At 44.3% G+C, this 24,489-nt stretch overlaps 1 protein-coding gene across 6 annotated transcripts in view; it reads right to left on the minus strand.

Moving 5' to 3' along the window:
- ARHGEF6 (Rac/Cdc42 guanine nucleotide exchange factor 6) overlaps positions 1 to 19,029 on the minus strand; it is a 38,975-nt gene extending 19,946 nt beyond the window's left edge. The window contains exons 1-7 of one of the 6 annotated variants that reach the window (XM_071442112.1): positions 18,614 to 19,029; positions 17,524 to 17,607; positions 9,774 to 9,858; positions 5,005 to 5,132; positions 4,408 to 4,609; positions 1,806 to 1,876; positions 536 to 630 (exon numbers count right to left, since the gene is read on the minus strand). In XM_071442112.1, coding sequence (XP_071298213.1) covers positions 536 to 630; positions 1,806 to 1,876; positions 4,408 to 4,609; positions 5,005 to 5,132; positions 9,774 to 9,858; positions 17,524 to 17,607; positions 18,614 to 18,778 — 830 coding nt within the window. In that variant the 5' untranslated portion in view covers positions 18,779 to 19,029. Of the gene's footprint in view, positions 1 to 535; positions 631 to 1,805; positions 1,877 to 4,407; positions 4,610 to 5,004; positions 5,133 to 9,773; positions 9,859 to 12,806; positions 12,955 to 17,523; positions 17,608 to 18,613 lie in introns of those variants that run through there. The other 5 variants (XM_071442111.1, XM_071442109.1, XM_071442108.1 and 2 more) reach the window with 5 other exon arrangements.
- Positions 19,030 to 24,489: the final 5,460 nt, after the last annotated feature.

Raw genomic sequence — 24,489 nt, forward strand, 5'->3', positions numbered from 1 at the left:
ACACAAAATTCATGGTCTATGAGCTACAGACCACAGTCTCCGAGAGAAGGAGTCTGCTGCCAAGGATTATCGTAATTGGATTTAAATCACTTAATCCCACTAATCTTCTCAGATCTTTAGCTGTCTAATAGACACAGACAGATGGGATTGCAGCCAGAGCTGGGGAAGGAGGTGTGTGCACAGACAGAGAGTTTTGTCTTCAGGGATTCATGCCATGGGTTTCCCTATGGGAGGAAGGTCCAACAGGTAGGGGCTTCTTTGCTCCTTGAGTGAGGTTGGGTGTTTCCAAAGCTAATGTGCCTGCTTCTGTCATCCTAAGAGTCATAACACTCTCATTTAGGCCTACAAGGCTGAGAGCACAAAAATTTTCCCACATGAAGATTTTGGGAAGGGAGAAGTGACTGAAATACAGAGGCCTTAGAATATGACTCTCCCATCTCTCCTGACTGGACAATGTCTAAACACGTGCCCTCTGTCCATGACACCCCAAGGCTCCCACAGTGTTCTCTCCATCACAGATGCCCTTTTATCTTACTTATCACAAGACTGGAGGGGTCTTAAGTAAGTTCCCAGGAGTGACTGTAGTTCCTTTGCATAATCTCGTTCTGTTTCCAGAATATTTTGCAACACCTAGGGTGAGAGACAGAGCGCTGAGAAGATCTTTGTACTAGAAAACTAGTCAAAAGAACATGAGACATCAGCTTCCAAGTCTGGCAAAGCATGGAAGTGTATCTTAAGTCCAGAAATTACATTTCTTAATGCAGAACCCAGAACACTCAGGGAAGTCCTGGTGGTCAAATATTGAGATTTTACTTTGCAAACTTGGGGAGGCCTGGAACGCAGGCGTTAAAGGCTGCACCAAGGATGGCTTCTGTGGCAGATCAAGCAGGGCACACTTCATTTGCCACTTCAGGGATGTAATGATCTGGATTTGGTCCTGCTAATCCATCTCAGCAGCTGGTTTGTCTCTGGCTGCACAGCAGACAGTGCCTGCACACTCCCAGTCAGCACTCCAGTTTCTTAGTGTTGATAAGCTCTGGAGACAGTGGAGGTGGTTTCCAGCTCCCTGGACATACTGCTTCTGCTTTGCTTTGCTTGATATGTATTTAGACATACTGATGAGCAGGATTCAGCTCCAGCACTGAGAGCCAGGGATGCTCACACGAGGCATCTTCACTCCCTTACACCACAGCCTTGACACAGGGGGCTGTGCTAGCTGCCCCTACTTTACCAGATCTCCTTGCTTCGGCAGCAGTATGTAAAGGAGGGGATGCTTCCCTACCCCTTCTGCAGCAGCAATTCATGGCCTGGCAGGCTGCTCCAAAGCCAAGCCCAGTTACAAAGCCAGGCCATGAGCTGTGGCAGCTGCCCGTTCTCTGAGGGCTGCAGCTGCTGGCAGAAGCCTAGGACAGGCACCATGGGGTGTAACATCTCCAGCCAAACTCAAGAAAGGGGCCAGAGCCCTGATTTTGCTTGCTTACACCATGACATTATCTCCCTATCTTTATCAACAGGAAATACTGTTTTCCCTTTTCCCCTGGCATTGATCTGAAAGCTGCCACCTCTCCTTAACTATCTCAGTTGTCTACTTCAAGTCTCTACTTTTGACACCTTGCAGCCACTTCCATTTGTGGTTTATTGTCTCAATGGCCTTGAATCAAGGGAATGGAAACAGCTGCATTTAAACACAGAGTCACATCCCCAGTTGTTGAAATTGCATCAATGATTTTTAAGGGAAGGAGCTACTTCAGAAGATTAATAACATGGTACTTATTAAAATGTATGATCAGCACTTTAAAACTTACCACAGGGTAATAATTCTTTGTCATCTGAGTGTTTTCTAGCCCTTTCAATGCTTTGGGAGAGAGTGGTTTATCTGTACAAAAAAAACCCATGAATAAATTACAGTGCACAGCTCTCATTATTCCATCAGGAAAAGACACTGCCGCATTATGTCCAGCAAATATAACTTCACCCCTCTGACCACAAAACTTCAATTTCAGGGTTTGTTTCCCCGTTTCAAAAAAAAACTAGGATAAAACCAGTGGCATGCACGACACTGACAGTGGCCAAGCAAGTCACACCAGAAGCTTTGTGCAGCCTCTGCCCAACCAACGTCCAGGTTTGCTCCAAAATCCCTGGCAGCAGCCCAGTATCTGTCAATGTTGGGAACTATAGTGTTGCTTCACCTGGCCCACTAAATTTGGTTTTAAAACTGGGTGTCTGTCAGAAATGACAGGTACTATCTTTTTTAGCAGGTGATTACAAGGCATTTGAAACCAACTCCAATGCTGACCTCCTATCCCCACAGTCACTTGTGATGCAAAATCCTTCTCTGAATGAAGGTAGATTTAAATGAAAAGCTCACAAAACCCTGGAAATCAATTCTCATTCTGCATTTGATAAATCCCTGTGGATGCCTCCAGCTCTCTACATATGCGTGCACACACAAACACACACACATGGACAAATCCCCGCTCCAATTTTCTCTCCCTAGAGAAGACCCTTCCCTTCCAGCAGCAAGGCCTTCCCAGCAACGCCATGCTCCCTCTGGGCTGGGACAGGCAGGCAGTGCAAGGCTGCCCCAGGCCTGGCCACGCTGCACATACTGAAACAGCTCTGTGCCATGTGCAGCAGCCAGGCTCCCCTGGCTCCCTGCAATTGCTCACACAAGGCAATTACTTGCACACTGATAGCAGGGGAGAAACTTGAAATTGATGCATTTATTCTCTTTATGTACTGTCTAAAGATCACCCTTGTGCTTTCTGTCACTTCCAGCTAAAGGCTCAGAAGAGCTCAGCTCCACAGTTATTTCACAGAATCACAGAGTATTTCTACCCAAAGGGCACACCTAGGACACAGCAGAGGTATGGACACTGCTGAAAAACAAGTAACTCCATTCAGAGCGTGTCTGAAGTCTTACACTGTGGAGGTGGGAAAAGCAGCTCCCTGCCAGCTGCAGCTCCAGCAGCACTCCTGGGGCAGGGAGGCTTTACTGATGGTCCCTCACTCCTCACTTGCAATACAGACACATCTCCTGAGCACGCACACACCAGGGCAATGAACCCTCCTGCCACATGAAATGGTGCTGAGAGAGGATCTGGAGGGAAAAGCTCTGCAGACAGAAAAATCTCATGGGCTCTTCCATCAGGATCCATGGGAGACTGGCCCTTAACTTCAGTGAGGCATTGTCACGTCATGCAGCTCCCATCTGATTTTCCCTTTAGGACTCAAGTTTGCTCTCCTTTGTTTAAAACATCTCTCTTCTCCCCTCACTGAGTAAATTAGTGATTCCTGAGTTGTGCCAGACAAGCCTTCAATCCCTGCTACAAATTCCTGCTCCAGCTCAGACATCATTTCCCAGAGGGAAACAGTGGGAGATGAGATGATTTTTTTTCATTTAGAATCAAATAAAAACTGACCTAATTCTGAGCACTATATTGTGAATTTTTTTCCCCTCCTTTGCTTTATTTTTGCAAGAGTAGAAGAAAGGATGTCTAACAGGGGCTGCACATGTTGCAGCTACTTTGCAGACCCCTGCTGGCATCTCAGTGTTTGAGGCCAGAGCAGATCCTGAGCCACAGAACCAGCACCAAGAATACAATTGGTCTCTGTCTATGGTAAGTGCTCAAGGCGCACTAAGGAGTTAAGTTGCATTTTGCAAAAAAACAGTTTAATTTCACACAAAGGCCTGGGCAGGGGTGAGCTGTTTGAATGGATGTGTAATGCCACAGGGCAGTTGGAGGGGCTTCACATCATCACCACCCTACGTCTGGGTACAAACACATCACAGAAAATGTTAAGGACACTCAAGACAAAGCTCAATAAAGGCAGATGTCATCAGACAGTTCATCCCCTCTCTCTTCCTTTCTCAACATTGCAGGAGAAGCATCTGGGGAAAAATGTACTCAGTGAAATCAACCATCACTATTGGACCAAAACATTGACAATGCCCTGTGGCCATGCAGTTTTTATCAGATTCCACATTGTGACGGTGAACATCCATTCCACTGATGCCTGAAAAGCCAGGATCAAACACAAATACATTGCCTGACCAAGGTCTCTAACAAAAAGTTACTTCTGAGCTCAGGCACTGACAGCTCTCCAGGACAAAGGGGACCCACATCCATCTCTGTCCTCATCCTCTGACAATATCCCTGCTTACATGCTGCTGGGGCTCGGGGGAAGCAAGAGAAACGCACAATGTAGTGGGAAGAAGGTGAAGCAGCTCTCAAGCAATTCATCCGAAACACTGCACTTTACCCTTCCGTTCATCCTTCCATTAGCCCAGCTGCCTGAAGTACACAAACAGACCTTAATAAATAGCAGCAATTTCCCAAAGGCATGAGGGTCCTCACTGCATTATGCCACTGTCATTCAATCAGCCCTTGAAAGCAATTTGCTTACCAGTAGATTTGATTTCTCTGACGTAGTTGCTTGGGAACCAGCCTGTTTTTCCATTCAAGGTGCCTTCCCACCAGCCCCCTTCTTCAACTCGAGTGACATAAATAATGTCTCCTTTGTTAACAGAGAGTTCATCTTCATTGGTCTGCTTAAAATTGAACCTGGCCTTTACCACCAGCTGGTGACTGCCATTCTCGGTCATCTCCTAAGGAAAGAAACGTGGAAAAACATCAGTAAATAGTCAAAAAAAAACCAGAAACAACTAGGACAAGCCATTGTTCTTCTCTGTTGTGACAGCTGTTTTCTCAGTATTGCTCTGTATAACAACCAATAATATGTTGCTGCTGTGTAAACACTGCCTTCAGAGGACCACAAGGTCCCTCCCAAGCATTAATTTAGTTTTCCAGATAAGAATCACTCTTCTCATGTCACACAGAGAAACACTGCAGTTTGGAGAAGCTGCAGGACTCTCTCCAACTGAGACAGCAAACCCATGATGGAGATCAGGGGAGAACAACCTCTGGTGCTGACCCAGAGGCACCAATCACAGCCTCCCCCCAAGGCCACCAAACCCACGATTACACATTAAATAAAGGGTACCACAGGCTTGGACTGCCTCCGTAACACCCTGGCTGACTGGGAAGCTGTGCTCTTGGAGTCACTCTGGGGCTCTCCAGCCGTGGAGTTAAGAGAGGACAGATGTGAACATGGCCCTTTTGACAGCTGATCTGGGGAAACAAAACAACATCTGAGTTTTACTCAGCTGTCCACCATCCCTCCACATCACAGCAAAGCAAAGAGCCTGTAAAGAGAACAGGAACAGGTCACAACAGTTCAAAGAGCATCTATGAGAGCAAGACAGCAAGTGCATGGCATTTGCAGCGTGGGTACTCCCAGTCAGCAGTGAGAGTGGTTTTCTGGGCTGGGATAACCCTTCCATCATGGAAGAAGTTGAATTGCATCTCAAGGCACTCCTAGGTTGTGCCAGCTCTGCAGCCACACATCCAACTGCAGTATTTCTTTGAAATCCCCCTTAAAACTGTAGAAAAGTAGAATAGTACTCAGTACTATGATTTCCCACTGGGGGTGTTTCTGGGATCAAAGTAAGTACTGTTGAAGGTGTGTCAAAGTTTAGCTCTCCAGTGAGTGCTCTTAGGTCACCTCTGCAGCTGCAGTGTGGGCTATCCACACTGAGCAGGGAGGAATGCTGAACAGCTGGTCAACACAATTGCTCCTCTATTTAGAGGAGTCCTTCTGGGTTCATTATCCAGCTGAAAGAGGCTAGGCACTATTTTGATTGCTGTTCATGGACCGTTGCCATTAGTCATGTGAAAGAGGGATTCAAGCCATGCCGAGGAAGGACAGGAGTGTCATCCCCAGGAGATGAACTGCTCATGGAAAGGCTCAGATCATCCCAGCAGCTCCTGGAGCTGCCTCCTTCACACTCAGAGCTCTATGCTTTGCAAACCAGTCTCTAGGCTTGTTTTTCTCCCCACCCGATGCTGGAGGCAATGCTGCTGCTCTGACACATCTGTTTTTGTAATTAGTGATTTGTTTCTATATTAATACCAAAAAAATTGCCAGAGGGTAAAAAGTTTCCTGGTCCTAACTGTGCAGAGACTGAGTCAGTAGCCTTGTTGCTAAGAGCAGTTCCAGCTCCGGCAGAATCTGGCAGTGCTGAGCCCCAGAATCCTGTTGGATGCTGCAGAGGTGTAAAAACATGGGATACAAGCCACCCAGTAATTCCCAGTGTTTCACTGCTACTCTAGCGCATACCACACTGTGGGACACCACCCACCCAGATCACCTCCTTTGTGTGTCCCATGGTGCTCAAAAGACACAACAGCAGATATCATTTCAGTAAACTCTGAAGGATTTTTAAGATTGGTCTTGTAGCTTCTCTTCAGATTTTAGGACCTTTCTGCATTCCAGTGTTGCAGTTTTCCACCTGCAGTGGGGACCACATGTCTCCATGGACCTCGAAAGCAGAACAGAGCAGCCTGCAGGAATCCCTGTGCTGGGTGTGCAAGTCCATCGACCGTGTTTGGAATTCTGCCTTAAAAACACTGCAAGAGGAGAGGGTGATGCAGCCATAAAACGTGTGCAGAAATCAGAAAAGACAAACTGCAAGGCTGCTTTTCCTCCATTCTCCTCCAGTCTGAATGTCAGCATGGAAAACTCATTCTGAAGGGGAAGTTTGGTAGGAGTTACAGGAACTCAGCTGGGCTTTTATTCTCCTCAGAGGATTTTTATTTCAATAGGAAAATACCTTATCCTTAGATTGGACCTGGAACAACACAAATTGTGAGCTCTTGGGGAAGGGACTTGCTTTGTCTCTCTCCTAACCCTTGCACAATGGGGACCAGGTCCTTGACTGTGGCTGCCAGGTGCTGCTGCCTTACAAAACCCGGCCATGCCATACTCACACACCATCTAGTCAGTCCATGCTCCAGAGATGGACAACATCCATGGTAAACCTTGTGTGCTGTCAGTGGGTCAGTTTTCTCTCCTGTCCTGCTCATTACACAACTGCCCGACAACTGCATGGTGAATTCCCAGCTTTCTGGGCTGTGGAAACTGCAAAACCCCTCCCCATGTAAAAACCATTTGGCCAACAGAGTGGGTTTTTCTCTCTGAAGCATCCTGATATTTGAGCAGAGTGGTTTTGGCTGCTCTTGGTGACTCACAGGCCAGGGGTGTGGCTGGCTGCCAGTGTGAGATATTCTTCCCTTGATTCCTTCTGAAAGGGAGGGCATAAATCCTGAGTCCAGACTTCACTTATTCAAGTCATCAGCCACAGTCCCACGGAAATTACTCCATTACTGTGGATTTTATGACTCTCCCTGCCCCTCCCAATCTTCCAAAGCTTTTATAAATATCTGCAGCAACCTAGAAACAAATGTAAAACTGCCTTTGACAGTTTGGCAGGAAAGCGTATCATTTATATCGCATCATGACAGTGTCCTATTTTATGCCTGGTCCAGCACGGAACACTGCTGCCATATGTTGCTTAAACTACGGTTAAAATAGCTGGGTTTTCTGCTCACATTCCTACACTATTTTTGGCAGATGAGCCTTGTCTGATCCAGCACAGCTGGTTTTCCTCCCCTGCCCTCTCTTGCAGACAAAAAACATCATGATGCTTATTTGATGCTTATCTGTATTGCTGTGTTTTGATGGACAGCTGCTGAACTACAAGTATATCCACTACAAAATGATGCCTCAAGTTATTTACATAGAAAGATCCATGAAGACACAAGGAAGACACAAGGATTGGACTTCCAATGGATGCTCAGAAATACATTCCCACAACCTTTCCTTAGCTGACACCTACTTCCCCCTGCCTCCAGCCAGGGTGTTGGGATGCAGCAGTGCTGCGGGTGTTGGGATGTGCAGGCATGTCAGAGCCTTGGTGACAGCAGCAACTGCAGTAGCTGGTACCAGGCTTACCCCGATGCTCTGTTCAGCCTGTGGCCTCTGGCAAAATAGACAAACTGGACCATCTGCAGTGGCAGTTTGTAGGACACAGGCTCCTCAGGAATTTGACTAAGCAACCAAAAAGTAAATGTTTGAGACATATATTTATTTTACCCTGTACTTTTCCCAAGGGTGATCTCTGCCTGAGCAGCTAATTATATGCAGGCATTGCGCTTTTTACCATTTAAACACAGAAAGCATATGTTCAAACAGATGTTTGCCATGAAACCAAGAGGATCCCGGCTTCTCTACAGCCCCGTCAGTAAAATATGACAGGAACTACTCCCCAGCAAAGCCCTGTCCCGTGCTGAGCTGGCACATGAGTGGCTGCAAGTATGGAGCTGGGGCTATAAATAAAGGGACAGATGTGAAAATGGCATTGCAGCCTTGCCACCCTGCCAGCACACACCCCATCACACCCCTCCAGTTCAGCAACAGGCAAGGACAGAGGCAAGAGAGTTTCTCTCTCCTTTTGCTTTCAGATTAATGAAGCAAATATCAATCATAGCAGCATTTGCAGAGGCTGCTCCCAGTCAAGTTAACCTACATTTTATATCCCCCATCACACTGAACTGCAAGAGCTTCTACACAGGGTCAGCGGGTGCTGCTGGTAACTGAGGAGGTGCTGAGGCCGCACTCCCATTCCCAAACTTCTACAGAGTGAGCTGCCAGCAGAGCTGAGTCCTGGCTGCAGAACAGCATCCTCAGAACCTGAACTTCTTCAGAGCAGCATTATACACACAGACACACGCACACATATGTATGTACAAATCATAGGGGGTAGGAGGAGGTTTACAAATGCATTCTATTATTATTATTATACATTATATATTATTATTAGACATATATTATTATATATGTTGATGTATGATATATGCACAATAAATAACACACCAGTTTATATAATATATAGGCATAATGCAATAAGCTAAAAGAAAAGCCTTCCCATGAGAGGAAAGTAATGAGTTTTCATTTTGAAATTCCCTCCTTTAAACCATCTCAAATGTAACCTGCAAGTGGGAAATGGAACTCTTCTCCTGCTGGACTTTGGTGGAACTCTTCTCCTGCTGGACAGGAGTTTGTCCTAACATACCTCTATGACAAGAAGCTGTGAACTGTTCCCAGCACCAGGCAGACCTGCTCCTCATCATCTCAGAAAAGAGACTCTAATCCCCTCACCCCTCCCCAGAGCACCACTGTGCCATCATCCCCATCCCCGCTGAACTTCTCCTTTCACAGACTATGCTACTGAATATAATTTTAAAGCAATCTGTAGGGAGCAGCTACATATCTGGGATGGAATCAGGATAAGGTGATTTGTTTTGCTTCAGCAGCCTACTCCTGCTCCCAGGGATACAGGACAAGCCATCAGCTTGCTTCTCAGATCCAGGAGGCTACTCCACAGAGCCAGGGAGAGGAGAGAGAGAAAAACATCAATACAATCGACTGAGCAGCTAGCAACAACATTTATTTTGACATTCAGGAAAGGTATTATGCAGATGAAGCTGTTTTTTCTCTTCAGCTTTAAAACACAACTCTTTTAAAATCTGATATTTGCATTTTGGGAGGTGCATGTTCATTTACATTGAGGATCACTTATGCTGACCTACTTTGAGGCCCCTTAATGCTTAATGCTCAAAACTGAACAGAGGTCCCTCAGTGTAAAGTGATAATTGAGCTCTGCAGAGTTCATGCAGCAACTCTGAAACATCACATTTTAACCCAGAGTTGGCAGAAGCCTGAAATGTCAATCCCGCCATCAGTGCTAGCAGCACAATTTGACAAACCTCCAGAAATCACCATAAAGTAGGAATTAACAAAATTAAAAACCAGCCCTTCATACACACAAGAAATAGTTTGAAAGGACAACAGAAGAACCCCTTTTTTCTTACCTTCAGTAGCCTTATTTACAGCTGTTAATGTGCTCAGGACCTTGGAGAACTGATCTCCAGTGTACAAATCATGTGGATCAAACACCTGTGAAAGATGAACTCAGTCAGTTGAGCCCAAAACATCCCACAGCGGCTGCTGGAGCCGCCCATGGTGCTGGAGGGTGACAGTGGTGACTGGGCAGCCCTGTGTCTCTGCAGGGAAAGGGTGATCATTCAGGGCTGACAAGTTCCATTTCCTTTACAGCCAGAGAATTCCTGGGGCACCCCTGGCAGGCAGCGTGGGAATAGCAGGGGAGCCCAGAAGCATTTGGAGTGTAAGGCTGGGAACAGGGAAGGAATCAGTGCTGTCTGCAGAGCAGAGACTCCTCTGAAAATCACCAAGAAGGTTATTGCTGGCCTTGAGGGAAAGAAAGATTTTGTTGCTATTTTTGTCATCAAGAGCTGAAGAGATTGAGGCTGTACGTACAGATCTATGTATAAACACACACATATTTTCCACAGCAGAATTAACACACATGGAATTTTCTGCTATTGCAATATATAGTTTATTTACACTTTTTTACAGGAAGACAAAGCCAGTTATCTTATATAAAAAAAATTCACCCTAAAGAATTTGGTGCTGCTAATCCTCAATGGTGAAACAGAAATACACGGTTAGCAAGGGCTTATTTTCCATGACTAATAACCTGAACCTTGTACTCTTCAGAAATCACCACCAGAACACTGAGGGCAGTTTGAGTTTCCAAAACACTTCAACGCCCTCTAACACCTGAAAAATGCTCTCAACTTCATACAGACTGTACAAATCCTACCATTAATGAAGCAAAGATAAGAGTTACAAAAAGTCCCTCTCGGTGGTACCACCATGGCACCATCTGCTAATGCCCAAATACATGATTTCTTGCAGATCGAGACCACAGATACACAAATCCAATGAACAGGAAAGATGATTTTAACACTCTCCTGGCAGACACCATCTAATTACAAACACTTCCAACACACTAATGAGTGTATCTTGCTTAATAAGGACACAAGTCTTAATTACCTTTAGGCTAGAACTGCCCTTTAAAACAGCACTTTCTTGCATTCCACACAGAGCTCCTTGAGTACGCTTGGCATATTTCAAATAGGAAGGGGACTGTCCTCTCTCACAGCCCTGGACGCTTGCAGCATCTCCTCCTCTTAAACAGACACACCAGAGCAGCACCAAAGTCCAACACAGACAGTACGAAGGCTGCTCTTTGTTGAGAATATGTTTGCAGATTGACTCAGCTACTCAATACTGGAAGACATGTTCTACCCTGAAGAAATTTAATCCATGCTTAGCATGGGGGCAGTTTGCTGTCATTACAAATATTTAATCCTGTAGCTCCTCAGCTCCAATCGCATCTACTGCTCTGCACATTCCAGGGACATACCCACCTACCTCGGGCTGTTTCTGGGCTGATCTATCACCTGCACTCACTTGGGTTTGCTCCTTTGGACCATGCAACTCCCATCCCCTCTGCCAGCTGGAGCATGGAAGCAATTTTCCCGCCCTGCAGTTACAGGCAGCGTCATGCAAGCACAGCCTTCAGCCCTGAGTAGCGATGCTCCCATCTCCGTGGAAAGGGAGACGGTAACAGAGAGCCCGGGCGTGTGCTGACCCCGTTGGCAGCTGCTGCAGAATGGGACGTTACAGTTGCACAAGAGGAAAGTCAACAGCCAGGCTGGGTTGTTTGCATGCATCTCTCTGGTGTGTCATTTTTTCATCCATATCCTTTTGCTTCCACTTCAGTAATTCCAGAAAAATAAAGTCCTGCCTTGAATTAACACTTTTTTTTTTTTTTCCTAAGGAGCAAAGTAGAAAAAATACATCCCAAATCCTTCAATGCAGAGAATAATGCTGTAAGCTCAGAGTCATCAGGCTGACAAAGTCCAGGTGAAAATGGTAGGAAGAAAGATATGCAAAAAAATCTAGCACAAAAGCAAGTAATAACATTTAGAACTTCTTCATGGGGAAATTTTCTGGAACAGCTACTGTGGAACAGTGGCTATGTGGGGTCAGCTAGTGTAATGTAAATATACTCTGCAGCTTGTTCCAGAATAAATTCCTCATACAAAAAAGTCCTCATTTATGAGCTAAAATTTACTTTTTCCAGCACAATCCATTGATAATTCCATTCATAGCTAAAAGACAAGCTGCAGCTAGAAGATAAATAGAGGCAGAAAAGGCTTTTTCACTTCTAACACATGGAAGATGGGGTGAATGTAACTAAAACCCCATTTAAATCTACACCTGTCATCTGAGGATCTCCATTAAAACGCTATTCTGACTTCCAGAATCACAGACTGCAGCTCCCCTCGCTAAAACACTCCGGCTGTTTCCGTCAAGCATCGCACCGGGCAAGAGAAGCTCCGCACTGCCGCACCGCCAGCCTCCGCCACAGGCAGCGAGGGGATGGATGAGCAGGAGCCGGTGCTTCGCGACCGGAGCACCCGGCTCTTCGGGAAGGACGAGAACAGGAGACCCAAACCCGGGTGCGGCTAGCAAGTTATCAACACCCAAAATCCCAGTCCCGCGACGGGAAGCACAGAAAAGTTAGGGAAAGCCGGGCTGCGTTCGGGGTCCGAGCTGTCCACAGTTGGACAGCCCCCAGCTGGGTGCCAAGCCCGAAGCCCGGCGCGGCCGCGACCCCTCCAGACCCGAGGACAGGGGCAAGAGCCGCGCGTCCCCCAGCGATGCGGCGCTCCGGGCGCTCGCTGACCCGGCTGCTCCCACTGGACCTGCCTCTGCCTCCAGCGGGAGCGGCGGTGCGGCCGCAGCTCCGCCAGCATCGGCGAGACAGAGCCGGGCGGGCGGCGGGAGCGCCGCTGCCCCCGCGGAGCACCCGCAGCTCGAGCACCGCTCCGTCCCCGGGTGCCCTGCTCGGGTGCCGCGGTGCCCTCACCCCCTTCAGCGGGGACACCCGCGGGAGCTGGCCGGAGACAGCCCTGCTGAGCGGCTGGGACAGCCGCGGGGACCCCCGGGCCACGGAGCCGGTCGGTACTCACGGCGGCGGGCGGGCGGGCGTGCAGCCCCGGGGCATGGCGGCAGCGCGGGCGGTGCTGCGGAGCGGCCGCTGCGGCTCTGACCCGGAGCCGGATCGCGGCGCGGAGAAGGGAAGAGAAGGGAAGGGGAAGTGACAGGCGGCGCCGCCGCCCCGCTCCGCCCCGCCGCTCGCTGCGGGCCGTGCGGCCGCAGCTCCCTCCGCCGGCCGCGGGCCGGAGGCTCCGGGAAACCCCCGAAGGAGCACGAAGCGGATAGCAAAGCGCAACGAGATGGGAAAGGGAAGAAGAGAAAGGCTGGAGGTGGGGGGGAGGGAGGAGGGAAAGGGAAAAAGTGAATAAAGGGAACGGGAAGGGGAAGCGGAAGGGGAAGGGGAAAGAAAAATCTAAAAGGACAGGAAAGGATAGAACAGAAAAGGAATACCCACACTATTGGAACACTAATTGCAGCAGGTTTGCACCACTGTGAAGAGAAACACTGCAGGAGAGCCCATAGATGGCCCAGTTCAGTTGAGGCAGTGACACTGCCTGCGTCCTGTACTGCCCGTGCCCGTTTGTTTGGGGAACATTGTTCTACAGGAAACAGGAAAATCCTCAGATGCTTCAGCACACCAGCAGGCTGCAGTGGGGACAGGGAATGGAGCACTGCACTGATATCCAGGGTGAAGCCCAGCTGTCCCAACCCCATGCAGGGACATAGCACACGCCTGGAGCCAGGGGTCTCTGGTACACTGGGTCACTCTAACTGCAGACAGACCCATTCTCCAGTGCTTGTGCTGGTTAGTGCTGGGCAGGAGCTCTCGCTTCTGATGTTATCCAGGTAGGAGAGGTAATGTCACTTTGGAGTGAAGCCAAAGCAGAGCACGTTTTGGGAGTGCATGGATGGGGAGCTAAATGGGTGATGATCTCTCACCTGCTCTCCCACACCTTCAATCCAGGTAGTTTGTTGGAGGTTGCAGGCATCTCCAATAGCACAAATAACCTCTTTGCTGCCCGTGATGGTAATTACCCTCTGCATATTCTACAATTGTTCTGGACAGCCAGGTTAATCCAGCTATTGATTTATCTTGCGTATACTGTTCTTAGTTCACAAAATTCAGACCTTGTCATAAGTTTTGTAGTTAATAAAATGCGGCTACTGAATGAGGGTTTTGTTCTTCTTCACTAACAAATGGTGCTTAGCTATTGATCTACTGTTGTTATATGCACACTGGTGTCAAGAGCAAAATCAAAGTTCCCATTTTTGTCCTCAAGAACAAGCTAGGCCAGGAGCCTTCTATGATTTTTCTCTTTAGTCATGATCTCTTCCCTGTCTTTTCTACACTAGACTCCACCTCACCATCAGGACAAAACTCTTTGTTGTCCACTTTCCACTTCAACCCACCAGCATCCAGCTGGTATTACCTTAGCAGCGCTCATTTACTGGACCAGCTCTTGGGTCACATACACTGCTCAGATGCTGAAGCCACAGTGTAAATGAAGCACATTCAGGATTTCTGCACTGTTCCTCAGTCCAAACCATGAAAGAATCCTCTAAGGACACCTAAGCTCCAATGAAGTGCCCATGTGTTTTGACTAGTCCTTTGCCTCAGCAGAGCTGGGCTGACTGATATTCTTATAACCTGGATCAAATTCTAGCACTGAAAAGCTGTTGGAAAGTTTTGGACACAGTCTCATTATATCACCTCATTAAAACACTTGCCTGGTTAGAAGGATGGGGTGATTCCCCTGCTTGCCATCTCTTTTAGGACTAACACACATGAAAGAACAAAAGATTTCAGGCTTCAGTCCTGGGCTGAAGCTAAGGAACAGTTTTGTTATTTATACTCTGCCATGAGGTGGATTCTTCCAGCTCACACCTCCAGCCTGCAGAATGGCTTCATCTTAATGGAGCCAGCTCATGGCAGGAAGGTCAGTGTCCTTCTACCCCTATGTCCAAATGCTTCACTGCACCTGTAAACAAGAGAAATTGCTGTTTGCCTCACTGTGTCTTTCTTCCATTTGCTGAGTTACCAGGACAACAAAGGGTAGGAGGGAAGTGCGTATGTGTAGTTCTGAAAGAGTAACCTCTATGCATTCCCTCCTACCGGGAAAGACTGGCAAGCAGTGTCTGTTCAGTGGGAGGTGGGACTTGAGTTTCCACCAAAAGCTGCTGGAAACCCTGCCTTCCACACTGACCACCTTTCCTGCATGCTGGCAATGTCCAGGGAAGTGGTGTATTACATGGCAGCTGCACAAACACCCATGACAAAAGCAAATGGAAGGTAGAGTACAATGAAGCCAAGGGATGCCAGGATGGCATGCTAATGTCATATTTAAGATTTCCCAGGATGAGGCCCTTTTGTACAAGTCAGCGTCCAGAAAATAAGCTGTGAACTCTCCTCAAAATACCCTCTTTTGTTCACATGTGCAACAGGAACAGAATATTTGACCTTAACATACCCTTGTCAGTCTCAAGACAGAAGTGGCTCAGGTCCAACCCTAGGGTACTTCACATCTAAGAAGCAAAGAGTTCACTGTGGCACTTGGAGAAGGGCAGAATTTGAGAGAACCACTGGGGTTTGATTTTCATATCCATGGTCTGGGTAAGCAGCAGGATGGCTGTCACAGAATTAAAATGTACTAAGCCCAGACCTTTCGTGATGTTACTCTTTCCTCAGGCTATGTTGCTGAGGCAAAACAGAACCCTATTCTGTGCTCATCTTCCTTTTACCTAATACTTGATCACTGCAACTTAAATGCTGATAGATCTTGGAAGCAGAAGGTTCTCTGCCTGTTCTGATGCTCCAGACACGCTTCCAGAGTTAATGTGACACAGTAAACCCCCTCCTAAAGGGCAATGGCCCTTCCCAAGGCAAACTAGGGGTCAGGCTTGAGGGAGGATCACTGGTAGGAATGCTGCTTAGAGTCTCCTTGTCAAGATGTTCCAAACAGAGCGGCTTTTAGAAGGAACAGATGGCAGAGGCTTTGCCTGAGAGGACTCAGAAAAGCTGGCAACATGGGAGAAGAGACGGAAGGAAGCATAAGCACTCTGCCTGTGCCATGTCTTGCCCACCATCTCAGCTGTCCTACCTTGAGCCTTCTACATGAGGCTACAGAGGAACTAGGAAGAAGTAAAATTTATGTCTTGGTGTTCTAAAATGACAATATTTTGGAAAAGAAAAAAAACAAACCAAGAAGAAATTGTTGTCATTTCACTGCAAAATTTAAACTCGAGCTAGAGAGGCTCAAGTTTTTATCCAGCTTTTGAAGTCTCCTCTCACAGCAAACAGGAGAGGCACACGTGAGCATAAGGGAAGCTACTGAAGGCTCAGAATATTTCAAAGATGAAGTGGGTTATAAATCAGAAGAAAAAAGGAGCCAGAAAACTTGACTTTATTAAAACCAAAGAAGAAAAGGCACATGAAGGATCAGAGGAACACCTAGAGATGGACACACCATGTTGCCTGTTCTGAGTATCTGAAAATTCTGGAGTGTGACTGCAATATTGCAGAATGAGCTTCAAAGCTATGAGATGGCACTGCACAACAGGTGAGGACTGTTCTGTCCTACCTTTTAGCTGTTTAAGATTCCCATTTTTAAAAATACCTTCCATCACAACCATTTTATTATTAGTTTACAAATAGAAAAGTAAACTCTCAGAAAAATGGAGGAAATCACATGGTCAGTACCAGAAGACTAGCAACAAGTGATTTCTGATGCAATAGGCCTTCAGGGATTATAAATCTCTCTCTCTATATATATAAATGCTCCTAAGACTGCGCTGCTGCAGCAGGCTCCAAGAAATGCATCACTGGGCAACAAAAGACCAGGGAGACAGTTCTGGAATGAGCACATTTTCATGCTGCTTAGCTAAAAAGCTCTAAAGAGCAGAAAGGCCCTTTTCTTGTTTAGACCTTCAGAAGAAAAAATGCAGGAACAGTGCTATTGTGGGTTGGACTTTTCTCACTGTGGTGCATGAATATTCTGTATAATGTCCAAGGATTCTGTCCCTGCTTTCTCATCTTCAGAAAATTTTTCCACAATCTTGAGCATATTTCAAACAAAATAGTTACAGGTTTGTTTTTTTTTTTTTTTTTTTTACTGTAGGAATTTAAGTGTGACACAAAAGTCTTTAGATAGTAACAAATTTGATGGCAAAATTAATTGAACTGTGAAGTGATTCATTTAGACTCTGATCTTACAAATATGAGCTATGGTTAAGCATAAGAATCTACACAGATAGGATCGGGAATAGCCACAAGAAAGGTATCTTTTGACTTCATTAGGATTTTTTTTTTTTTTGTGTGTGTGTGTAAGGAACAATTTAATGTTTCGCAGAATCTTACACAACAGTTGCAGGGGATGAAAAACTAGTGCAGTATTAAGGATACTTCACCTTCCAATTAAAGCAGGGCTAAAATGTGCAATTCCTTCTAATAATGAAAAAAAAAATTATGAACAGGTCTAGGTTAAGTCTGTTTAGACAGATCTCCTGTTATTGCTGCATGCTTTGTCTCAAAAGATGAGAATCTGTTAAGCTCACAGTTAATACTGTGAGAGATGAGAATCTGTTAAGCTCACTGTTTCCAAATTACCCAGAATGAATATTGAATCATCTATGCTCTGATTTGTGTTATTAATACAAAAGATACCAACTTTTTCCCTCTGATATCTGGCTTCTTTTGAGAAGGCTGATCAAACTGGCATGTTACAATAAAAGAAAGGATCTAAGTTGACTTACCTCCACTTTCAGAAGTGCGCAGCCTTTCAAGAACTCTTGAATATTACTGATGCAATCAGCTTCATTTTTAGGCTCCAGGCAATACTAAAGAAAGAAAATCCACTGATCTCATTGCATTGCCTGTACTGAGAAGGCCTGCATGAATATTGACATGTACCTTTTATACTGAATTAGGGAAGCTTCTTCAGGGGGCGGGTGGGGGTGGCAGGCAAGCTGTTGAAGCAGGAAGAAAGCCACTGGAGGAAGTGATGCACACATAGAAACTGTCGGCATCTTGTTTTGAATGCCAGCATATGACAGTGCCCTAACTGACAGTGGGAAATTGATGACCTTTAACAACATGCTGCCCCGAACCACCGCAAGTAAGAAAAAGATAAGGAGCTAGCAAAATTGATTTCTGCATAATGAAAGGCTCCTTTTTTATGGGGTGGAGAACCTGTTGTGTAGTTGCTTTTTAAAAGCTTCTCTTCTGTGTTGCCAGTTCCTATCTCTCATTGGACTCCTTCCCTTTTTCTTCTCCTTCAGATTCTTACACACTTCTGGACTGTGAATACACGCCTTGTCAAACTGTAACAGGAGGCATTCACATGGCTTCAGTACCAATGGATTTGCTGGTCTTGGGACAGACCAAATGGCACAATGCAAGTGTTATTTGCTTATTCCTGTTCCAATCTGCTTCTCCAGTGCATTTCCTGACTAACAAAGCATTTTGCAGTAAGAGTTTTGAAAGACTGACTATATTTACAGTTGCAATTAATTATATTGATGTAAATACTGACACACTGCAAATCCTTCTATTTAAAATCAAGATATTCTGATCTCTGGTAGGCCAAGTATTTCCTGACGCTGACTGAACGTGGGTAAGCGAATCAACTGCAACCTTGCAGGTTTTTTTTCTGGATGTAGAAACAAAATCAAGGAACCAAAGCTACAATCATACTTGGCTCTCAATCAGAAACTTAAATGTAAAACACCTCTCTCTGAAGCTCCTTGCTCCTCTCACCAGAGTAGCTAGGCCTCAGAATGCCCAGTGCAGGGTTTCATTGAGCAGGGCTGTCTCAAAACAGCAAAATACATCAGAAAGCATTACCTTTTCTGCAGATCCCGGAAGCAGCCGATTAATGAGTTTGCAAAGCACAGTTCCATCTTTCAGAGAGGTTTTCAGGAACCCCTCTGGATCATCCACTATTTTCTTAGGGGAATTTAAGACTCCTAGTGAAATAAGCCATGTTACAATCTGTTCTTCTGGATTCATGGCGGAGAGCTCTGCCGCCAGAGCTGTTCTCCTGTACAACAGCGTACTGGAACCCACATCCGTGATTACATCTTCCTGCTGCAGTTCAAGTGTGAAACTACCTTTTTTTTTTTTTTTTTTTGGCTTAGTACAGAAACCAAATCTTAGGAACTTAAACTCTAAGGTACAAAACTGTTGTCAAAATAAAATCGTTTCTAACACTCAGCAGGAAACAGGGAAAGCAGATTGTTAACTACATCTTTGCAAAATTATTGAAAATGCAAATATTTTGTATCAATAGTTATTACACCAAAATATCTCACATAGGGACTTCCTCTTTGTGGCAGCTAGCACCCTATCACCTAGTAAATTTAGTCTGAACTTAAGGTTATTGCCCAAAGAAATAAATTTCTTAATACTGTAAAGAACAATTTATTTCCAGTGTTAAAACAGAATTCACAATGGTGATGTTTTGGAGGAATGAAGGACTAAATAGAGATTTTCAACCTTATGTGGCAAACGTAGTTGTTAAAATTGCCTTTTACAGTGGTTTTCTATTGTCTGACTTTTGAAAATAAATTCTGAACATGCACTTTACGCATGAATAATGCCTCTTTTCAACTGCTGTGTAGAAGTCCACATATAAACCAAAACAATTATTTAGGAGATGATAATCTCTTAAAACAATTATCTGGGTAACTTCAAAAAGGTCAGGAATTTAAGTCATCCAAAGCTGAGAATAAAATTCCCCACTATTTTACTTGTCTTATTAAGATGTCCCTTTCTAATACCACTGCAGGAACTACTGAAGGTAGCTTTCCACCCTGCCCGGGCAGTATTAACCATCACTACTTATCATAGCAAGTCAGAAAAGTCCAGTCATCTTTGTAACTGTCCTTTCACCAGAACAGATGGAAAATGAAGCAATTCTGTTGATGATGAAGCTGGAACATCACGGCTTGAAGAATCCAAGAGGAACAAAGTATCCTAGAGACCAGAATTTCTTGGTTAGTGTTCTGAGCCAATTCCTACCCTGTTACTTAAAGCAGCTTTCAAGAACCCAGTGTTACCAAACTAATGATTTAAAGGGTTGGGAAAAATCAGAGCAGCAGAATGATAAAATTGTACACAGTAAATGGGCATGGTTTTGCCTGTACTTTGCAAGTTTTATGACAGGTACTGAGACCTACCAATGGACCAATTTTAAGAGCCACCAGCAAAGGTTTAGACAAATTCTGACCTTTTTCAGGACTCTGGAATGAGTTCCAGGTCTCTGTAGTGTGGAAATATTCATAACACATGGCTGCAGGCACTGTGAATAAAGTGGGCTACAGCTCAATCACAGCTCACTGCACTTGGTGAGCAGTGTGCAAAATATTTCAAAATCATGACTAATTGGCAATTCAGTTGTTTTGGGATTTTTTCCAGTTGTCATGAGCACTACTGCTTTGCAGAAGGAAATACATACAGTATCCATAATTTCGTAATTCCTTTTTCAAATCTGTAGGTAGCCAAGATAACTACTAACGCTCATTTATCAAAGGGGACACGCACTTGGATGTAGAAGACACCTCAGCCACCGCATCAGAACACAGCAGTTTCTGATGTAAATAGAAGTACTTCCAACACTGGGAGAATCACACACCTGCTTCATTGAAGTCAGCGTTACAAACCTGAACACTGAAGTACTTCACCCACTCCCTCCTCTAAAGGAAACCTTTGGTATAGATGGGCAGGTTTAGTTTTATGATTATTTCACATGCAGCTGCTGCAGCCAAGATACTAATGTCTGCAAGTACAATTAAATGAAAATACTTCCCAGATCTTGAACACTTATCAACAGCTTGGAGAATCTGCAGATATAGATATTCACAAAGTCCAAAAATGTATGGAGTTTTTGATTAGCCACTTCAACCCCAACCTCACACCCTTTAGAGTCCTTTCTAAACACATTCCAGATTGTTTACCCACTTTCACACCAAAATTAATTCTGTGGCAAACCCAAGGTATGAAGGTAGAGCCACTAAGGAAGGAACAGTGTCTGGTCTTTGAAAAGACTTCACCTTTGTCTATTTGCTGACAGCAACAAATCAAGTGAATCATCAATCATCTCTTGCAGAGTCAACTTAGTTAAAAATCTTATTTACAGCTTGATTTATACCACAGTGTTATTTTAGAAGGGGGTGAACTTTCCTTTACCCAATGACCAAGTGACTCTGGCAGCATACACATCAGAACAGCACAGCGACAGGAGCAAGGTAAGATGAGCAGTCACATACTCAGAAACCATTTTTGAGTGGTTCTTCTCAAAGTCACACATGCTTAAGTAATTCACTCTTTTTTTCCAGCAGAGGGAAAATACCACAAAGAACAGCACTGGAGTATTTGTCTGCTGCAGAATCTATTGATACATTTCAACTGATAGCCTTCAATGAAAAGTTTGACTCTGTGCATGAGCTAATACTGTAGATCAGGGTACATTCTCATTAAGTAGGATTTTAGGCAGGAACTGATCATACAGTAGCTGCCATTTTGGCATTACACTTTAGGAAGAATTATCCAGTTCAGCCTGAACAGCAGCGCTCAACACTAAGCTATTGCTGAAAAGCAGTACAGAATGTTACTCCTTCTTGCAGAAGAGATACTGAGATCGCTTTGTAACGATAGATAACCTTCCAAATGTAACACTAGCGATCTCGACCACCATCCAAGTGTGTCCAAGAAGAATATGTTTTTCTTTTAAATTAGACAATAAAACCTCAAACCCATAATTCTTGTTAACAGTAAATTTATTTGCCCTGGGAAATACTGCAATTCTACCAATCTGCTACACAGATTTACTCCTAGAATCTGCAGCCCCTAACTGAGATTTAAAGTGATATCCTCACCCCAAACAAAGTTTTAATTCTCTAGACAAGGTATGCATGCTTCTTCTTCTTCTTCAGCCACTCATTATGGACTGAGGGTTGTTTAAATGAGATCAGTTTATGTCTACCACAGAAGTCAGTATAAATTTTATTATCCATAATTCTTTATGAGTTTTCTACATGAAATACCAATGCCTGAGGATTCCTCTCACATACATTGGCCCATCAACATGTATGTAAGAGAAAAATGCATCAAAATCAAGACAAAGTTTTGAAGGAAGCACCAAGATGTCCAGTGTACATCGAGGAACACTAATTATTCTGGCCATTCATCACTAACATTGTCTCAGTACAGCAATACTCCCCTCCTCTCATCCAGAAGGTTGGGACAAAACTGTTAATGTAATATAGCAGAACTTTCCGTGGTTTCTTGGTGAAGTCCTCTGTATTCAAGTGGACTAAGACTTACTTCTGTGTAACTTGCTCTTTTTATCAGCATAAATGGCAAGCACATGTGTAAAAGGCAACCAAAGTATTTCACTGCTGTAGGATGTGTGTGCAAGGAGCAATGAACCATCTCACTCTGGACTGTTGGAAGGTGTGAGCTATGGCAGACAGCAGTTGGCTTCCACCATAAATTTTATGTATGTCCAAGATATCGGTAGTGCTACTTTCAAAGGCAACTCCAGAATGCTTACACATTCCTCTAGAAAATGGTGGGCAGCACTACATTCGAAAGCCAGGCTGTATCAGTTGTGATTTGTTATCCTTTGATTTCCAATGCACATCCACTGCTGCGCTGCCACCTTCACCTTTCACTGTAACTGGAAAAAGGAAATGCAGGTTAGTACCCTCTCAGAAGCCAAGAGACAAAAATGCTAGATTATCTTTGAATTCATTTTATATATACAGTTAATACATTTGGATTGTATTCGATCTGTTCCAACAGTATGAAACCACATCAATAGCTAACTACAATAATCAAAATGCCCCGAGGACAACTTGTATTAATGCATACTGCTTGTATAAGACTGTCTCCAGGGCAGGTACTAAGTACCACAATTCCTGAGTGAATTCCCCCTTCAAATTCTACTCACCACAAAATTCCACCAGCTCTTGATAACCTCAGCATGCTACTCAGAAGTTCTGTAATACACTGGTATTAATCTGTAAGTAATAATGTGCTATAAATAAAATCAAACTTGTAATCAAGGGAAGGTATACGCCTGGCAATTCCATTTGCACCCTGATTTTCCACAAGGCTATTATTATTACCTTCCTTGCCACAAGATCTATTTACTGTCCCTTAACATTGGTACCATGCCTGCTAAGAATCTGGAAACATTTAGAAGCTGAAGACAAGGCTGGTAAGAGTGTGCTTTTGTCTCTAATACCTGTATTTATTACAACATGGTCACAACAGATTTACTAAACTGAAAAAAGCACCTTTTTTTTTTTTTTTTTTAATAAAGGAAAGCTTTTTCACTTGTCAAGAATAATTAAGCTTCAGCTTTCCAGCTAACAGAGAGAACTGAGGTGCACACACAGGAAGTTGAAAACATTCTGACACAACCTGTATGATGATTTGTCAGTATCTTTTAAAGTCTCTTAGAATGCTGCATTTAAGACAGCATTTCATCTCTTCATTAGAGAATTTAAGACCTCCATCTGGGTCAAACTATAAATTTAAAAACTGACTCCTCGTGGTTTTTTGCAAGTGGTTGGGGAAATGAAAGGGGAAATGCTACTTTTAGACCTATTTCCCTAATCCACTTTAGTGGCACACTAGTGACATCAGTGATTTTTGAATGAAAAAGGTTCAGTTTTCTTAACCTTTAGAAACATCTATTGTGAAGTGTCCTTTCAGTAAGACTCTAATTTAAATATTTCAACACCCACATCTTAAAAGGAAAACAAAGACAAGGACAGCATTTGCTGGTTGAAATTTTATCAAGCATCAGAAAAATAAAAAGCTGGTAGGGCAGAAGCTTCTGTTTTGCTTAACTACACGCATCCCCTGAACAGAAAACACTTGTGATGATTCTGTATTTTATCTGAAACACATTCCAGTACCCTGAAATAAAGCATATTTTTCCTTTATTATCAGGGTAAGAGCAGCAATTTATCAGGAGTATTTATAAAACATTATTAGCATATTCTGACAAAGGCATTGCACATTTATTGAATTGCTGTTACTGACACTCTATAGGGAGAATGAATTGAAGCCCAACTGAGGCTACAAACATCATGCAGTATACAACAGAACCTATCCTTCCCACAAGATAGAATCTCCCTGGTAACAGTGACCAGCTAGCAGATAGACCAACTATACAAACTACAGCTTCTTCTTTTTTACCATTTTAAAGTTGGTTCTTGAAAGTAGAATTTGAAACTAGCAGCAAAAGAGGTTCTTACATTTACAGACTCAATAAAGAATTACATAAGGGAGTACACATGCTTCTTTACATAAATGCTTCTCTCAGAAAAGGTAGTTGTCCTTTTCCTTTGATCTGTACTAGATTAAATTCTGCACACGCTCTAAGTTACTTCCATTTTTTTACTAGCAACCATTTAGTAGAGAAATTTTATTTTCCAGAAAGCTAGATTAACATGACAGCCACTACCACCTTTTTTCTTCTGAGTTTTCAGAGAAATAGGAGCAAGTCACACTTTCACATAAAATCCAAAGACTACTGCTCTTCAATCTTCTTGAAAAATTATTTTAATAGGGTAGGATTTAGAGCCAAGAAACACAGCTGTTCTACAGTCTCCAACCATTCTGGAGGCACCTGAAGTCTGCAGCTTAATCCCAGGACCTCTGCAGAGATCAATTCCTAATCCAAGATTATACTCACTTTAATTGTT

This window comes from Agelaius tricolor, unplaced genomic scaffold, assembly GCF_023055355.1.
Source record: "Agelaius tricolor isolate 1412-34295 unplaced genomic scaffold, bAgeTri1.0.p SCAF_17, whole genome shotgun sequence".
Taxonomy (NCBI): domain Eukaryota; kingdom Metazoa; phylum Chordata; class Aves; order Passeriformes; family Icteridae; genus Agelaius; species Agelaius tricolor.